General features: G+C 42.1%; 1 protein-coding gene across 20 annotated transcripts in view; it reads left to right on the forward strand.

The window, feature by feature from the left end:
* CELF2 (CUGBP Elav-like family member 2) overlaps window positions 1–15,903 on the forward strand; it is a 648,498-nt gene that overhangs the window by 533,155 nt on the left and 99,440 nt on the right. For all 20 annotated transcript variants that reach the window (XM_042470481.1, XM_042470499.1, XM_042470478.1 and 17 more), the window contains one exon: window positions 6,562–6,610. In XM_042470481.1, coding sequence (XP_042326415.1) covers window positions 6,562–6,610 — 49 coding nt within the window. The remainder of the gene's footprint in view (window positions 1–6,561; window positions 6,611–15,903) is intronic.

Below are 15,903 nucleotides of genomic sequence, written 5' to 3' on the forward strand. Positions count from 1 at the left end.
AGTGCAACTCTGTGGTCAACATCTGCCAAAAGTTGATCATAGCATCATGCTGGAGGACCTACCAATGCCTAGAGTAGTGTTTTGTCTTGGAACTTCTAGTTCCATAGCGCAACTCTATGGTCAATTTCTGGCATAGTTGTGGTGGAGGACCTGGAGATGCCCAGAGACAACATATTAATCAAAAGCACAAATAATCAAAGCTGCAAATGTCAAAGTCACAAATGTGGAGCGACAACTGTATTTATCTCAAAGAGTACCCTAGAGAACCTGCCCTGACATTCCTAGCCCTTTCCTCTTCTGATTTAGTGAAATGCAGCACAGTCCTGCCTGCCTTTTCAAGACAACATTGGGAGGCAGTGCTCAGGTGGGGAGAACCCATCCTTGGCTAGGTGTGTGTGTGTGTGTGTGTGTTTAGCATGACAGTATCACATATTGAAAAATCACTTACCTGGAGAGATAACCATAAGTGTATTGCTTTATGATGTAGAACTACAATAACTGCTTTTTTGATAAGACTTGATATCTCTGTGACACACTTCTGGTTGGTGGCATCTAATCTGAAGCCAGTTTTATATCATCCGTAATCGCTTGTGGAGGACCGGGAGAAAGGGAGTAGACTATTTTATTATTTTATAGCCTACAGGAAGACAGGAAAGATATAAAACGCTTGGGTTATTTCCCCATTGCTTAGCGCACAGTGCAAGTAAAGCAGGGACTCGCCCCCTCTGCACTCTGCCCTGTTAATTTTCTTATTCATTGCACACCTTTCTTAGATTCTTCTGACCCTCCTTTTCTCTTCACTGCCTGTCCCTATGTTTTGCTTAAATATTTTATTGGAAAATGTACTGTCATGGTTGCAGTCTCTAGAGGTCATCCGTGGTGGGTTTAATAATAAGATGTGAACCAGTGACTCTGTTAAAAAAAACTACTTTGGGTTCTCAATGGCACATGTTTTATTGAGTCCAATGTTAAAGGCAGTTAACTTATCAATTGGTGATTGAGAAGGTTAAGAGAGCTTGTAATGTGAATCCGCTTATGTAAAGAAATAGAGGGCAAATTTAGGAAGGACAACTGCTCTGCAAAGCACTGATAAAATAATGCCTTATCTTCAAAGGAGCTCCAATCAGTCAGCAGTATGATTGGGTCCCTTGGCCATGCAGTGGCCCATGCTCAGGCAGCATTTGCACACTGGGTTGCAGGCAGCAGCTCTGCTAGTGCCTATTTTGATTAGGTAGGATAAATATCCTTTCAGTGTTATATGGCTGCCTGCAGTGGTAGCATTGTCACAGTTAAAGGCAATGGCAGAATCATCTTGTAGTAAACAATGTATAACAGCATTCTCATAACCATTCAAGAATGTCCATACTGCAGAATTAAAGCAGTTTGACACTTTCAACTGCCATGGCACTATCCATGGGATTTGTAATTAGGTGAGATATTCAACCTGATCTATCAGTCACCAAACTACAAATTCAAGGGTTCTGTAGGATAGAATCATGACAATTAAAATGGTGTCAGACTACTTTAACTCTGCAGTGTGGGTACACTCCCACGCTTTACAGATGAAAACCGGGACACATGTGGGCAAGCAACATCAAGATGGCAAAAGTTATAAATGAGGAAGAACACACAAGCTGGAAGAGTTGGCAGCAGTTTGATTTTGCCTGAGCCTGCTGGAAAGGGCAAGATTTCTGCCCCTCATCTCTTCCCTTCTTCCCTCCCCTGCTGAGATAAATGAATGCAAATTACAGTGTGCCCTTTTCTTACACGGGGGGATCCATTCCGGAACACACACCCACACACACCATGTAAGGCAAATACCATGTATGCTTGAGTGCTATTGAAAATAATGGGGCTTGTGCACGCAGCATGGCATAGCATGCACATCATTACCTCTTCCATTGCATAGCTTTCAACATAAGACAAAAGCCATGTATAGTGCACCCGCGTAAGATGTGGGTGCACTGTACTTGTGCACTTTGAATCAGTTTGCACCAGTGGAAGTTAACTGAGGGCAAAAAGGAAAAGTGGGAGGAGGAGGAGAAACTGGGACATTTTAACAACTGCTGAAAGAAAGAGGATTGTTACCAAACCCAGACAGTTGGAGTACATGTGTTCCTCTGCAGAGATGCAGAGCAACCTCTGGGACACTGCAACTTCTAGGGGACATTTTGAAACCATGTTGAGTCTTGTGGTAGAAACAGAGTGGGTACTATGTGTGTAATGAATACATTCCAGATCAGACCTAGCAGATTAACATTCAAGATAGGGGGTGAATCTTTGAAAGTACCTATTTGAACATATCTGTACTATCAACAGTCAACACAGTAGCTAAGCAGAGTTGGGACTGGATAAGACTGGATAAGAGCACTGAGGAGTAACAGGGAAGGCAAGGAAAGAATCCTACCTGAGAACCTGGAGAGTCCTTGCTGCCAGTCAGTTATGACAATATAGAGCTAGGTCACCCAGTGATCTAACTGACTGCAAGGCAGTTTCCCATGTTATTCTGTATCATATTAAACTGATTTACTACTGATTGCCTCTTCCCATCAGCTGCCAATTAGCTACTGAGGCAGGTCAAAGAGGCTACTCTTGATTTACAAGACCCTAAGCAGCTCAAGACCAGGTTAAATAAAAGATTACAATGCTGTGTGGGAAAACCCTACTTACTCTGCTAAGGCCTAGTGAACCACACTAGGATGGATTGCATGAGAAGGTCTTCTCCATTATGGCATCCACCAGATGGAACAATCACCTTACTGAGAACAGGCAGTCTGTACTTGCTCCTATGCATTTTCATGATCAGCAGCCTAGGCCTGGTCCAGACGGGTGCGATAGGACGCCTTTGTCACGTGCAAGGGCGGCACTTCTAGACAGTCCTCACATGTGACGAGGGCATCAAAATGGCGGTGCCATGCCTAGCATCTGCACATCGCAGCAACATTGTGACGTTGCGAGTGAGCCATTATGACATTGCGAGTCATAATAATCATGTCATGACGTCACATTAATCATGATAATCGCGCCACAAGAAGAACCTGCTTTTTGCAGGTTCTTTTTGGTCTGCGGGGAAGTCCCGTGGTCTGGAGGCTGCGGCTTCCCCACGGACCACAGCTAGGTGCCAGAAGACTGTCCTTTTGGGACAGTCTGTCCCACACCCTAGTCACTTATCTCTGGTAAATATAGTAATTATAATCAAATGTTTAGGGGGTGACTATTTAAGAGGGGTGAATGCTCAGTTAGAATGTTTATATAGAATCATAGAATTATATAGTTGGAAGAGACTGCAAGGGCCATCCAGTTCAACCCCCACCATGCAGGAAGTCTAAATCCAAGCATCCCCAACAGATGGCCATCCAGCCTCTGTTTAAAAACCTCTAAGGAAGGAGATTCCACTACACTCTGAGGGAGTTTGTTCCACTATTGAACAACCCATACTGTCAGGAAGTTCCTCTTAATGTTGAGGTGGAATCTCTTTTCCTGTAGCTTGCATCCATTGCTCCGGGTTCTAGTCTTTGGAGCAGCAGAAAACAAGCTTGCTCCCTCCTAAATATGACATCCCTTCAAATATTTAAACAGGGCTATCATATCACCTCTTAACCATCTCTTCTCCAGGTTAAACATCCCCAGCTCCCTAAGTCATTCCTCATAGGGCATGGTTTCCAGACCTTTCAACATTTTAGTTGCCCTCCTTTGGACATGCTCCAGTTTCTCAACATCCTTTTTAAATTGTGGTGCCCAGAACTGGACACAATATTCCAGGTGTAGCTTGACCAGGGCAGAATAGAGTGGGACTATTACTTCCCTTGATCTAGACACTATACTTCTATTGATGCAGCCTAAAATTGCATTGGCCTTGTTAGCTGCCGCATCGCACTGTTGACTCATGTTCAATTTGTGGTCTACTTGGACTCCCAGATCCCTTTCTCATGTAGCCTCATTCAGCAAGGTGTCACCCATCCTATATCTGTTCATTTCATTTTTCCGCCCTAAGCGCAGTACCTTACATTTCTCTGTGTTGAAATTCATTTTGTTAGCTTTCTATAACAGCATATGAAAACAAACATGGGTTCAAGGCCAGGCTGTACGTAGAGCTACTCATATCAGCAGTTGACCAATTATCCAAAGATGAGGTTCTAAAACTCTTGATCCAAAACTGACAGAACTTTGGCTGAGTAGCCATTCTGAGAAGTCACTTCCTAGTTCAGGCATCTCTCCAATGGAGCCAGTCATCTCAGCCTGACTCATTTTAGTCAACTAAGACAAGATCACATCTAATCTTATGTTTGACATTATGTTTTGACCTCTAAGTGTAACCTTAATAGTCTTAATCACATTTGTTGGTACCATATTAGATCACTTCTTCTCTAGATCCAACATGTAATTTATCATAATCATCTTTTATTTGTATCTTGTCAGGTTCCATAAAATTGTGATTAGAAATGGCCTGATGTTTATCATGGTGGGGATCATGTGATTGCTGTGCCTCAAAGCACCACTTAACTGTGACCTGATTTTGACAGACCAATTTGGCTAACAGCTTGCTAGGTACCTGTTAACTGGTGTCTGGTGTACCTGTTTGAACATAGGAAAGAGAAAGCTTGCCAGAAGCCTATGCCCTCACCATCCGCACCATTATTCATTGGTTCATATTGTTCAATCTAACATGTGGGGGAAAATCTGTTCTGTTGAGGACCACATTCTTTCAGCTGTCATTAGTTGGGGGAGGTCACATGCTAGAAGTGATGGATTCAAGTCTTTTAGTCCAAGTCTCAAGTATAATCTCAGGTCTCTGCCTTCAAGTGTCAAGTTGCATCTCAAGTCCTTGCAAGATATTTTCAAGTTGAGTCTCAAGTCTGGGAACCAATTTTTAACAGAAAAAAAGGAGGCAAGATGTGTTTCTTGGAGGGAATAGGAGCATTAGGCAGTGGGCGTAAGGCAGAGGTTGGGGCCTCCTTGGCAACTTGTCTCCACTGCACATCAGAGGAACCTTCTAAAGTTTCTCAAAAGCGTCAAAAGGATCCTTCCTCCTCAAGCCCATTGCCTAACTCATTTGCTGTTCCTTTCTGAGAAATGCACTACACTCTTTGAGGGTGAGTCTTGCATGCTGCTCAAAGTGAATGGCACCAGCAAGTAAGTCACTAACAATATAAAAGTTTCAAGTTAAGTCAAGTCAGTGTGTGATTTCTGCCAAGTCAAGTCCAAGTCACGTCATTGAAGCAACTTGAGTCTGACTTAAGTCAGAATAGATTATTTGAGTCTGCATGTTAGGGTTGGACTGGTGGCTGAGGCCAAAACCAATAACTAGAGCTAAAAGTGGTTGGACTACCCACTCCTCTCTCTTTCTCTTTCTCCCTCCATCTTATGGGCAGAAAGGAGAAAGAGAAGTAACTTTTTCCAGAAGCCTGACCAAATGTGCCATAAAAACCCCATGATAGAATTGCCTTAGGGTCACCATAAGTCCAAAAGAACAACCTCTAAGCATAGTGGGTAAAGTTGTGGCGCGGCAACCCACGTATCTGCTTGGTCTGCTGTCTAGGTGTTAATTACAGACAAGTGATTTCAAAGCCCCAGATTTCTCTCTTTTTTCATACTAGATTTGAACTGGATAGTTCTATGGAGGACTATCACCTCACACAGACACCAGAATAGTAGAACACATGACCTCCTAAGGATAATAGAATTAGAAGATCAAGTTAATATGCTCTTGAGCTTCCTTTCTTTCCCAAACTGCTCCAAAACACAGTCCCCAGAATAGCCAGTGGATATTCAAGGGAGTGATGAAACAATGAATCACAAAGCTGCTTAGGCACATGCTAAAATCTGTCCAGCCTCCTTCCATCTGCAATTCCTAACATGCCAATTTCCTTGTGCAAACAGACCCAATATTGACCCTCAGTGTGTAGTAATAACAATAAGAAGAATATTGAAAAGCGATCTGTTAGGATGAGTCCTACGGGCATGATAATGTGTGTTTTTTAAAAGCATGTTAGCTGTAAGACCAATCTGTTAATGTTTCCTGCTAGCCAAAAAGCCAATGGTTTGGGAAAGTGATGTTTTTTGGATTGCTAGCCTGTTAATAATCTAGGCTGAGCATAATTTGGATATATGGGCCATCTAACTAAATAATATGTATGCTGATGAGCAAAAGCTCTTTAGGGACCTAGGAAGATCTCTTCCTTAGCAGGGACATAGCCAGGGGGGGGGTTCTTGGGGTCCAGACCCCCCCTTCCATTAGAAAAATGAATGGTGCGTGCTGCTGCACTGCCGCACCCAAGCCCCAATATAATGGTGGCACTTAGTCTGGACTCCCTTCCTAAAATCCTGGCTACATCCCTGTCCTTAGTCTTGTTTTCCCAAATTGAAGACTTTTAAGGGGATGCTATGATTCATGGAAGATAAGTTTCACAAACAAGGACTATGTTTTGCCAGTGAGTTACAACCCTTCCTCCCTAAGTATTGATCATGCCTTCTGCATAATTCCACCATGAACCGTTCTTGTCTTGTGTCACTCCAACCTGCTTTACTTTCTCTTTTCTTCTTGTTGTCTGTTGTTTTTAGATGCATCATCCCATTCAGATGAAACCGGCAGATAGCGAAAAGTCCAACGGTAGGTGGTTAATCAGCTTTGTATATCAATCTCACTCACTCTTACCATTTGAAAGAGAACAGAATGCCACTTATGCTTTTTGTGTCCTCACACTCTTGTTGGGCTGTTTCATGATGCTGTGACAGATCTAGGCAAAACACTGACCTTCCATGAACTCTATTTATCTTATACACAGAAGAAGAATAGATTCAGAAAAAATTATCGCTCTCAGTGATGAATTGTATACCATGTCCATGTGGAAAACTGTAGTGCTGGTACAATAGCATTCTATTCAAGGGCTCCATTAGTGGTCAAGATGAATCTAGAAAACTGGATATTGATAACAGTGGAAACTAGGCAACCAGTTAAATATACACCTGGCTCAAATGCTATAGTTACCAACTAAACTCGGAGGGGGGGGGGGGTGATAGCAACAAGTAGATCTGGGACAGAATCTGGGGTTCTTTCACACTATCCAATTATAGTACTATAATTCTACTATAACTGCCATAGTAAGAACCTATGAAATCCTGGGATATGCAGTTTCAAGAAAGGTATTTGGAATTCACAACTAGAGAGAGCTCTAGTGTTTCAACAAATCAAAAACCCCAGGATTCCATTAGACGTTGCCATAACAATTAAAATGGATATTGTACTTCAACTGTAGCATGAAAGAATCCCTGGTGGTATAGACGGAGACAAGGGCCAAGAAATGTAACATGTATTTGAATTTTAAAAAATGAGTGCATATGTTAAAATAATTTAATAAAGACTTAAAAATATTTTTTTAAACATGAGTGCATCTTCAAACCACATGCTTCAGTTCTGTTCTTTAACCACTTAGTGGCTGATTTCATAGCAGAGCAGCAAAGGTTTTGTAGGCAACTTTTGTCGGCAACTGCAGTAGCGATCACTTGACAGGAAACCACTTTGTTATTCTGTGCAGTAGCACTTTGTTGTCTCAGTGGCAACCTAGCCCAGGCAACCTACCACTTCTTAAATCAAACCAGTGGAATGGCAGCTAGACCTAAAAAAGAACTACTCAGATGCCTAAGGTAGGGTTGCCATATTTCAGTCCCTCATATCTGGTTATGTAATTTACATATTGTGCAAATTGTTATAATTATGCCTGTTATTAATTTGCATTCCGGTTATGCAAATTCAACATGTTAGTCATTTCATTTTTTCTAACATGATGTTTCAACCTCAGTATCAGTACCAAGCTAAGATCTCTTTTTAATTTTTCCTTCTTTTTCTTGCTAGCTGGTGTGAAGAGAAGGAGGCTTCAAAGAAGCCCTAAGAGAGTAAAGGGACTTTACTCTCTCAAGGCTGTTTGGAAGCAAAGTTCTGCCATACTGCCTAGCCCTAGGCTCAAACTCCCTACACAATCATCACACAACACAAGGCCATCTCTGCTTGCCTCTTTCCCTTTCCCGCTTTCTGGGCTTGTTGGGGGAAGGGAGGAGGGAATGGAAGAACAAGCAATAGCGATTGCACTTACATTTCTATAGTGCTTAACAGTGAACTCCACACTCTCTAAGTGGTTTACAATATGTAAGCCAATTGCCCCCAACCAATTGTTGGGTTACTCATTTATCAGTTTATGAAAGGATGGAAGGCTGAGTCTACTTTGGAGCCCTAGGATTGAATTCACAACCTTGTGACTGCAGTAATGGCATTTAACCGCTGTGACAAGGTGACAATGCTACAACCTGCGCAGTAGCAACCTGAGCCTGCAGGACAGGATGAGGCTCCTGCCAGTGCCAGTCTTCTTGCATAGTTTCCTGCTTCATTGCCATTGCCCATTTTAACCTAACGGTAACTATTGGCCTGCAAGAAAGGAGAAATCCTAGACCCTTTAATCCAGGATTTTCCAGGTTTTCCAGGACAAATGGCAACCTGACCTAGGGGACTTCATGATGGAGAGGAGATGGGAGCAAGTGAAACACTGAAGGAACTATGATGCTAGTCTAAGGCGGGATACAGACTGGCAAAATGTAGCATGGTGATGGCAGCGGCAGTAGGGTTAGGGAGTGCACACCATTCAGATGCTCCCTAACCCTAGTACGTACTAGGGTTACCCTAGTACATACTGGCGGTGGGAAAATGTCTACATGAGCGCCGCCATTTTGACACAATGGACCTTAGTGTCCACACGTCTCAGCGTCATAAGGATGTCATGAGTGCACCATTGGTGCACTGCGACATCCTTATGGCACCGCAAGAAGGACCCACTTTTTGTGAGTCTTTTTTGCTGCGCGAGGGAGCCACGCGATTTGTCTGCTGCGGCTCCATTGCGCAGCAAAGCAAGACGCTAGCAGACTGCCCTTTTTGGGTGGTCTGTATAGAACCTAAGTTAGAAAAGAGTATTCCATTTCATTACACCTGCTTTCAGATTCACTTTTCTTCAGCTATCCCAGTGCCACAAGGAATCCCCAAGATCAAATTCAAGGTGCTGTAATAGTGTACCCCCTGACATTTCACAGATGAAAATTGGAACATGTTTGGATGAAGAACAGCAGAATGTTGTCAAGATGGGGAAAGTGATTAGTGGTGAAGAACACTAGGAGATGTTACAGCAGTTTACTTTTGCTTGGGTCTGCTGGGAAGGGCAAGATTCCATAACTTCCTCTCCCCCCTCCCCACTGAATTAACTGAGTGCAAACTCCTCTTGCCTGTTGAACTCATTTTGCAGCATTTGGAAATAGAAGGAAAGGGTGAGAAAATGAAATATTTTAAAAGCAGCTGAAAAAGTGGGAGAACAGAGGATTGATTGGGATGGTTAGATGGTATGTAATGCTGTTAATGAATGAACAAATAAACAAACTTTGGATAGTGTTTCTATGCATGGACACACAGCTATTTTTGTGTTGTTCATTTGCTTGGGACAGACATTTGAACACTTGCTTTTTTTCCCTAGAGGCAGCTGTATTGATTCTCTGTAACATGCAGGGAGCTCAAATGAACCTGAATTGTGCCAAGCAGGTTTTTTAAAAAAATTAATTGGAGTCACTTAAGCTATATACCTTTTTCCTATGTGGTAAACCCCACTGAATTCTGTTTAATTTGCTTTTCAGCCCATGTGTTTTAGTGGCTTGAGAGTTAAGACTATGATTCTGGAGACCGGGATTCAAATCCCTACTGAGCCATGGAAATCCACTGGTTGACCTTGGGCAAGTCACACTCTCTCAGCCTCAGAGGAAGGTGAAGGCAACTCACCTCTGAACAAATCTTGCCAAAAGCACCCCCTGATAGGTCCACCTTAAGGTTATCCATTAAGGTTGGAAATGACTTGAAAGCATAATAATAATAATAAAATAAAACTTTTATTTATATCCCGCTTTTCTGTTACAAGACAATCAAAGCAGCTCACAACATATTAAAATCCACATTTACAAAATTATGTCCCAAGTTCCCCCCCTTAAAACAGGATTAAACATGTACAATTAAAATATCTATTAAACACACACACAAACCGAGGACAGAGCAGTGGGCTAATTCATGATGTGGGGGGCAGTCATTCAGTGGACGGGCACTTTTATTCAGAAAAGGCCTGCCGGAAGAGATCCATCTTGACAGCTTTTTTAAAGCTGTCTAAGCTGGCAATTTGACAGATCTCGTCTGGCAGACCTTTCCATAGTTTGGGAGCAATTGCAGAGAAGGCCCTCTGGGAGGTAGCTGTTAGTCTGGTTTTTAAAGGCTGCAATAGATTCCTCCCAGAGGACCTGAGGGTGCGGGGCGGATTATATGGGAGCAGGCGATCCCTCAAATAGGTTGGACCCAAGCCATGTAGGGCTTTAAAGGTTATAACCAACACCTTGTACTGTGCCCGGAAAGCATACAGCAACAGCAACAACAACAACAACAACAAGGCTTTTGCAAGAACAGACTCCACAATTTTGGTTTGTTTAGTTTTTAATCAAGTCCTGCATGGCCTTTTGATTCATATAATTTGCTAAGTGGACTGTCAGAGGAAATCCCCTGCTTTCTTTGATTGCAAGAACTTTACTTTTCCCACCTGGCAAAAATAATCATAATGCTTTCCTTCCAACAGGCATCTTTGCTCTTTATTAATTAGTAATCAGGTCAGAAGCCATGCACTTTGAGATTTTAATACCTGCAAATGTAAATGATGACGGAGCCCCAAATCTCTCCACAGTGCTAGAGGGCTTTTCTTTTCTTTTGTTTGCTCTTAGTCCTTTTTTCCTTCCTTCTCTTGTGCATCCCATTTTTGATTCCTCCCTGGATTCTACAAAGCTCAGAGGAGAATGAAAGCATTGTGCTGTTGTACTTTTGTAAAGAGTGCTGGAATGAAAGAGCCCCAAGAACAACAAAATCAGAATTAAGTATGGTTTGTTTTCTAACCCTCTAGTATGCTTCTGGCACTGATCAAATGTTAAATGTTATCAATTGACTGCCGTATTCATTAGCAGTGGTCAAATGTGTTTAAGTATTTCATAAAGTATTATTTATTATTTGATTTCTCCCTATATGGACCCAAAGCAGTCACAGTTTTTACTCTTGCCACATTGAACTGATGTTCTTCCATTTGTTTTTATCCAGTGCTTCAGAATCAAGTTATTGTTCTTGTGTGCCTTCAGGTCATTTCCAACTTATGATCACCCTAAGGCAAACTTACAACAGAGTTTTCTGGGGCTGAAAATGTGTGACTTGGGCAAGGTCACCCGATGGATTTCCATGGCTGAGCGGGGAATTCAATCCTGATCTCCAGTCATAGTCCAACACTCAAACCACTACATAATTCTGGCTCTGAATCAATTAGAGCTTTAAATATATTTGTAAATGTGAATATAGTTATTGAATATTTGTACTGATATAGAAAGAGTTAACCGCTTTCATGTAAACAAAAGGGTGTATATTCTAACAACATACTTGGAAAAATGAGAGGGCAAGGAAAAAAGAATTTTTAAACCTTCTATAAGGTTAACACCCCCCCCAAAAAAAACCAACACCCTAGTGTACAATCTGTCTGTGTCACACCTGAATCTAAGGCTGTCTGAATTCATTAGCAACTTTTTTTTCACAATGTGTTAGTGCTAACATATGGCATGCAATTACTATTTCTAGCTCAGCACTTCGTTTCTTTATCAACTTCTAAACCTTTCCTTCACCTTTACTGGAAGACAGAAGATGACTGAAAGGCAGGGCTTTAACACTAATCTCTATGAATTTTCCTTTAGATGCTTCTGTGATAGGGTACACTGCTCTTTGTTTAGATGTCACAGTAAGCTGTGGTTTATCAGGACATGAATGAGCCTGTGAACCTCATTCACCCTGAGGCATGATCCCACTCCTTTGGTGCATCTACATGTTGGAAACTGGATGCTTTTTCTTCTGTTTTGGATGAAATACAACCTGGAATGATATCTGAATTCTAAATAGGAGCTAACCTTACAATGTTTTTTTTAAAACAAAATTCAAAATCCATGTTTTGAAACCAGATTGTTTCAAATAAGCCATGCTTAAGATGACCAGATACACACAGCTAAAACTAGTGCTCCAGTTGTGTCTGTTCCTTGAGACATCAGTTTTGGCTAGTGTGCCAGCTGCGCCCATTCTTCAAAGAATGGGCGCAGCTGGCACACTAGTTTTAACTGAGGAAAAGCCCTTCTGGCCATTGCTGAAACCTGGGTATCCTGGCTCAGAGATGCATCTGTGAGAACACCCAAGCTGTGGTCTTGAAATTATAGGGAGAGTGTAACCCTATCCAGCACTACTGCAATGCACTCTACATGGGTCTGCCTTTGGAAACTGTTTATAAACTTCAGTGGGTTCAAAATGCTGAGGCCAGCATATAACTCACTTGTTAAAACAGCTTCACTAGCTGGTCATGACCTATAAAGTCCTATGCAGCTTGGGTCCAGATTATTTGAAATACCGTATCTCCCCATACAACACTGCAAGAGTCCCAAGATCTACAGAGGAAAACTTTCTCTTGGTCCCGCCACCATCACAGACTCCCTTGGCAAGGACATGAGAAACGGGACTGCCAAAAAAACCGCATAACTCTGGATAATTGAACTTGGGTTTTTTTCAAGTTTCTCTTAAAGATTTGCATTGTCAGCTGTGTGAATAATCAATGTGCATAGACCCAGGATAAACTGGAATAAAACTCTGCATGCCTTAAACGTGCTTCAAATACAGCTGCATCATCGACTCCATCTTTATTCACAGTGCTGACATGTGTGACCAACAGAACTTGCAGAGATGCACAGAGATGCTATTCTGATAGTAAAAAAAACTAGTGTGAAAAACAAAACCAGAATGCATGAGTGAAATTATTCACATAGTCCGGCTAAAAAAACACGTCTCAATAATAATAATAATAATAATAATAATAATAAAGTTTATTTGTATTTTCCCGCTTCTCCCAACGGATCAAAGCGAGATAACAACCAAAAATCTCCATACAGGCAATCATGTGTAAAATACATATCATAAAAACGGCACACAGTATAAACATTTCAATTACAGTAATCGCAGGGCAGCGGGCAGTTATGCTGTTATGACCGGAAGTGGGGTTTCCTAAGTTCTTTATAGAAGGTCAGGTAGGTATGCCCACTGGATGAGATCTGTCTTTAGTGCCTTCTTAAAGGCATCTAGGGTCATGATGGGATGGATCTCCTCTGGCAGATTGTTCCATAACCTAGGGGCCATAGCTGTATGTGCTCTTTTGGAAGTAACTGTTAGTCTGACCTTTGGGTGGTCTAACAGATTCTTCCCTGTTGTCCTGAGGGTGTGGGGCGGATTGTGTAGGGAGAGGCGTTCCCTCAAGTAACTCGTGCCCAAGCCATGTAGGGCTTTAAAGGTAACAACCAACACTTTGTATTGCTCCCAGAAGCTAATTGGCAGCCATTGTAAGGATTTTAGGACAGGTGTTATATGATCTGACCTGGAAGTTCCAGCGATCAATCTGGCTGCTGCATTTTGAATTAATTGAAGCTTCTGAACCTGGTACAAAGGTAGCCCCATGTAGAGTGCATTACAGAAGTCTAAGCGAGAGATTACCGGTGCGTGTACCACTGTTTCAAGGTCCTTTCGGTCCAGGTAGGGACGCAGCTGGCGTATCAACTTAAGCTGGTACCAAGCACGCCTGGCCATCACATCCACTTGAGATGATAGCTGTAGAGATGAGTCCAGGAGTACTCCCAAGCTGCAAACTTTGTCCTTAGGGGTAAGTGTGACCCCATCCAGGACTGGGTGTCAAATCTCCGTCCCTGGACTTGGGGTGCCTATCACGAGTACCTCCGTTTTTGCTGGATTCAACCTGAGTTTGTTTTCCCTCATCCAGCCCATTACTGACCCCAGGCAGGCATCCAGAGGAAAGATGCCATCCTTAGTCACTGTATCAGTCAGAGACATAGAGAGATAGATCTGGGTGTCATCAGCGTACTGATAACACCATGCTCCATGACTCCGGGTGATCTCTCCCAGCGGCTTCATGTAAATGTTAAATAGCATGGGGGACAGAATGGCACCTTGAGGGACACCAGATTTCAGCTCTCTCTTAGACCCCCAAGTCACCATATCCTCAACTATACCAGTCAGCTTTAGAGAGAAAGTCCTCCCCTGAAGATGGTAATACTTGGATAGGCTCATGGGCAGCAGTACAGTCTTTCAAACAGTCTGAATCTTAGCCATGTAGGGCTTCATAGGTCAAAAGCCACACTTTCTGAGTGCCCTGGAAACAAGACAGTCAGCCCATGAAACTGTCTGATCAAGGGAATTCCATGCTTCATATAACAGTCAATAGGAGGTAAAGTCTGGCATCATCTGGATGGTCACAGGTGCCCTACTGCTGGCTTAGTAGAAGATAGGTAACTGAACAGGAAAACCTGCTTTTGAAACCAAGAAACTAATGTTTGTGGTGAAAGGGAATATTCTTCAGCTCAACTTTCAAATCTGCAAATGGCCCTGCTAAGCTGTCAGTGGTTTGAACTGCTATTAAGAGCTGGATTTGGTGGATTCCAGTTTCTTTCCTTGTTGATATTGTTCGCTTCCTGGCATAAATACTACCAGTTGCTTCTAGAGACTGGATGGCAGTTTTTGCAAAATAGGGTAGCAAACCTGTACAGTTATGTATTATTTTGAGGTTGTTGTTGGCTTTTTTAAAATCTCCGCGTCAATTCTCTAGATGCTTAATTTAGTATAAAATCAGCCTCCAGCTGAAAACCTGTGGAATCGTTTTAGCTAATTTGCTATATTTATCAGTTTACCAGCAAAACCCAAGCAAGCCAATAGGGGATCTGTCATCTGCAGTAGTTTGGAAAATTAAAAACCAAGGCTTTGTTCTTGATGTTTCCATGGGGCTGGGCTGGGGAGTGAAATCTGTTAGTACCTAGAGTTATGGATCTATAAGTGCTCCATACTCACTAACCCACTACAGACTCACAATCGTGGCAATATTATGATAGTTGCAAATGTTCTCCCAAACATATTTTACCAGGCAGCAGCAGGATAACAAGAGGACATGAACATTTTGGTACATGCCACAAATGGACAGGCTTCTGGAAAACTCAGTACAGGGCTGTCACTGTAATGGGGAGCCATTTTCTCTTTCTTATAACATATGCCTCTCAAATATACTCATTTCATTTAAATGTAAATGTTTTTATGTCTGAACACAACCAGTCACTTCTTTGACCCACTGAATCTGTGATTCTGAAGGTGTATCTACACTGAAGAATTAATATAGTTTGACACTGCTTTAACTGCCATGGTCCAATGTGATGATATTCTGGGATTTGTAGTTCTGTGAGATATTTAGCCTTTTCTGTCATAGAGCTCTAGTGCCACAATGAACTACAAATCCCAGAATTCCATAGGATGGAGCCATGGCAGTTAAAGTGGTATCAACCTGTATTGATTCTGCAGTGTGATAGCAATCCAAGTGATTTGAAGCCCAGCTTTAAATCCAACACTGTTGTTGTTGTTGTTGTTGTTGTTGTTGTTGTTGTTGTTTTCTGAAGACACAATTTCTACTGAAATGAATGGAAGCTGAGCACAAGTATCAAATCTGGAGTATTTGATTGTGGAGAACCTCCTGATGGACCATACGGTACACAAGGTTCATTTTCATCAGCAACATCAAAAAAATCTGGAAGTGTTTTCCTTGTGTCAGCTGGTATAAAACAGCAAAATAACTTTGCTAGCCATGCATGAAGAGGGCAAGCAAAATTATTGCAGACAGATGGCAGTCCTGGGATCAATAAAGAGTCAAGCTTGACAAGTGCCATTATCCTGCCTCCCACATATACACACACTAAAAGGATGTACTAAAGATATCAAAGCAG

Source organism: Sceloporus undulatus, chromosome 5 (genome assembly GCF_019175285.1).
Source record: "Sceloporus undulatus isolate JIND9_A2432 ecotype Alabama chromosome 5, SceUnd_v1.1, whole genome shotgun sequence".
NCBI classification, from domain to species: Eukaryota; Metazoa; Chordata; class Lepidosauria; order Squamata; family Phrynosomatidae; genus Sceloporus; species Sceloporus undulatus.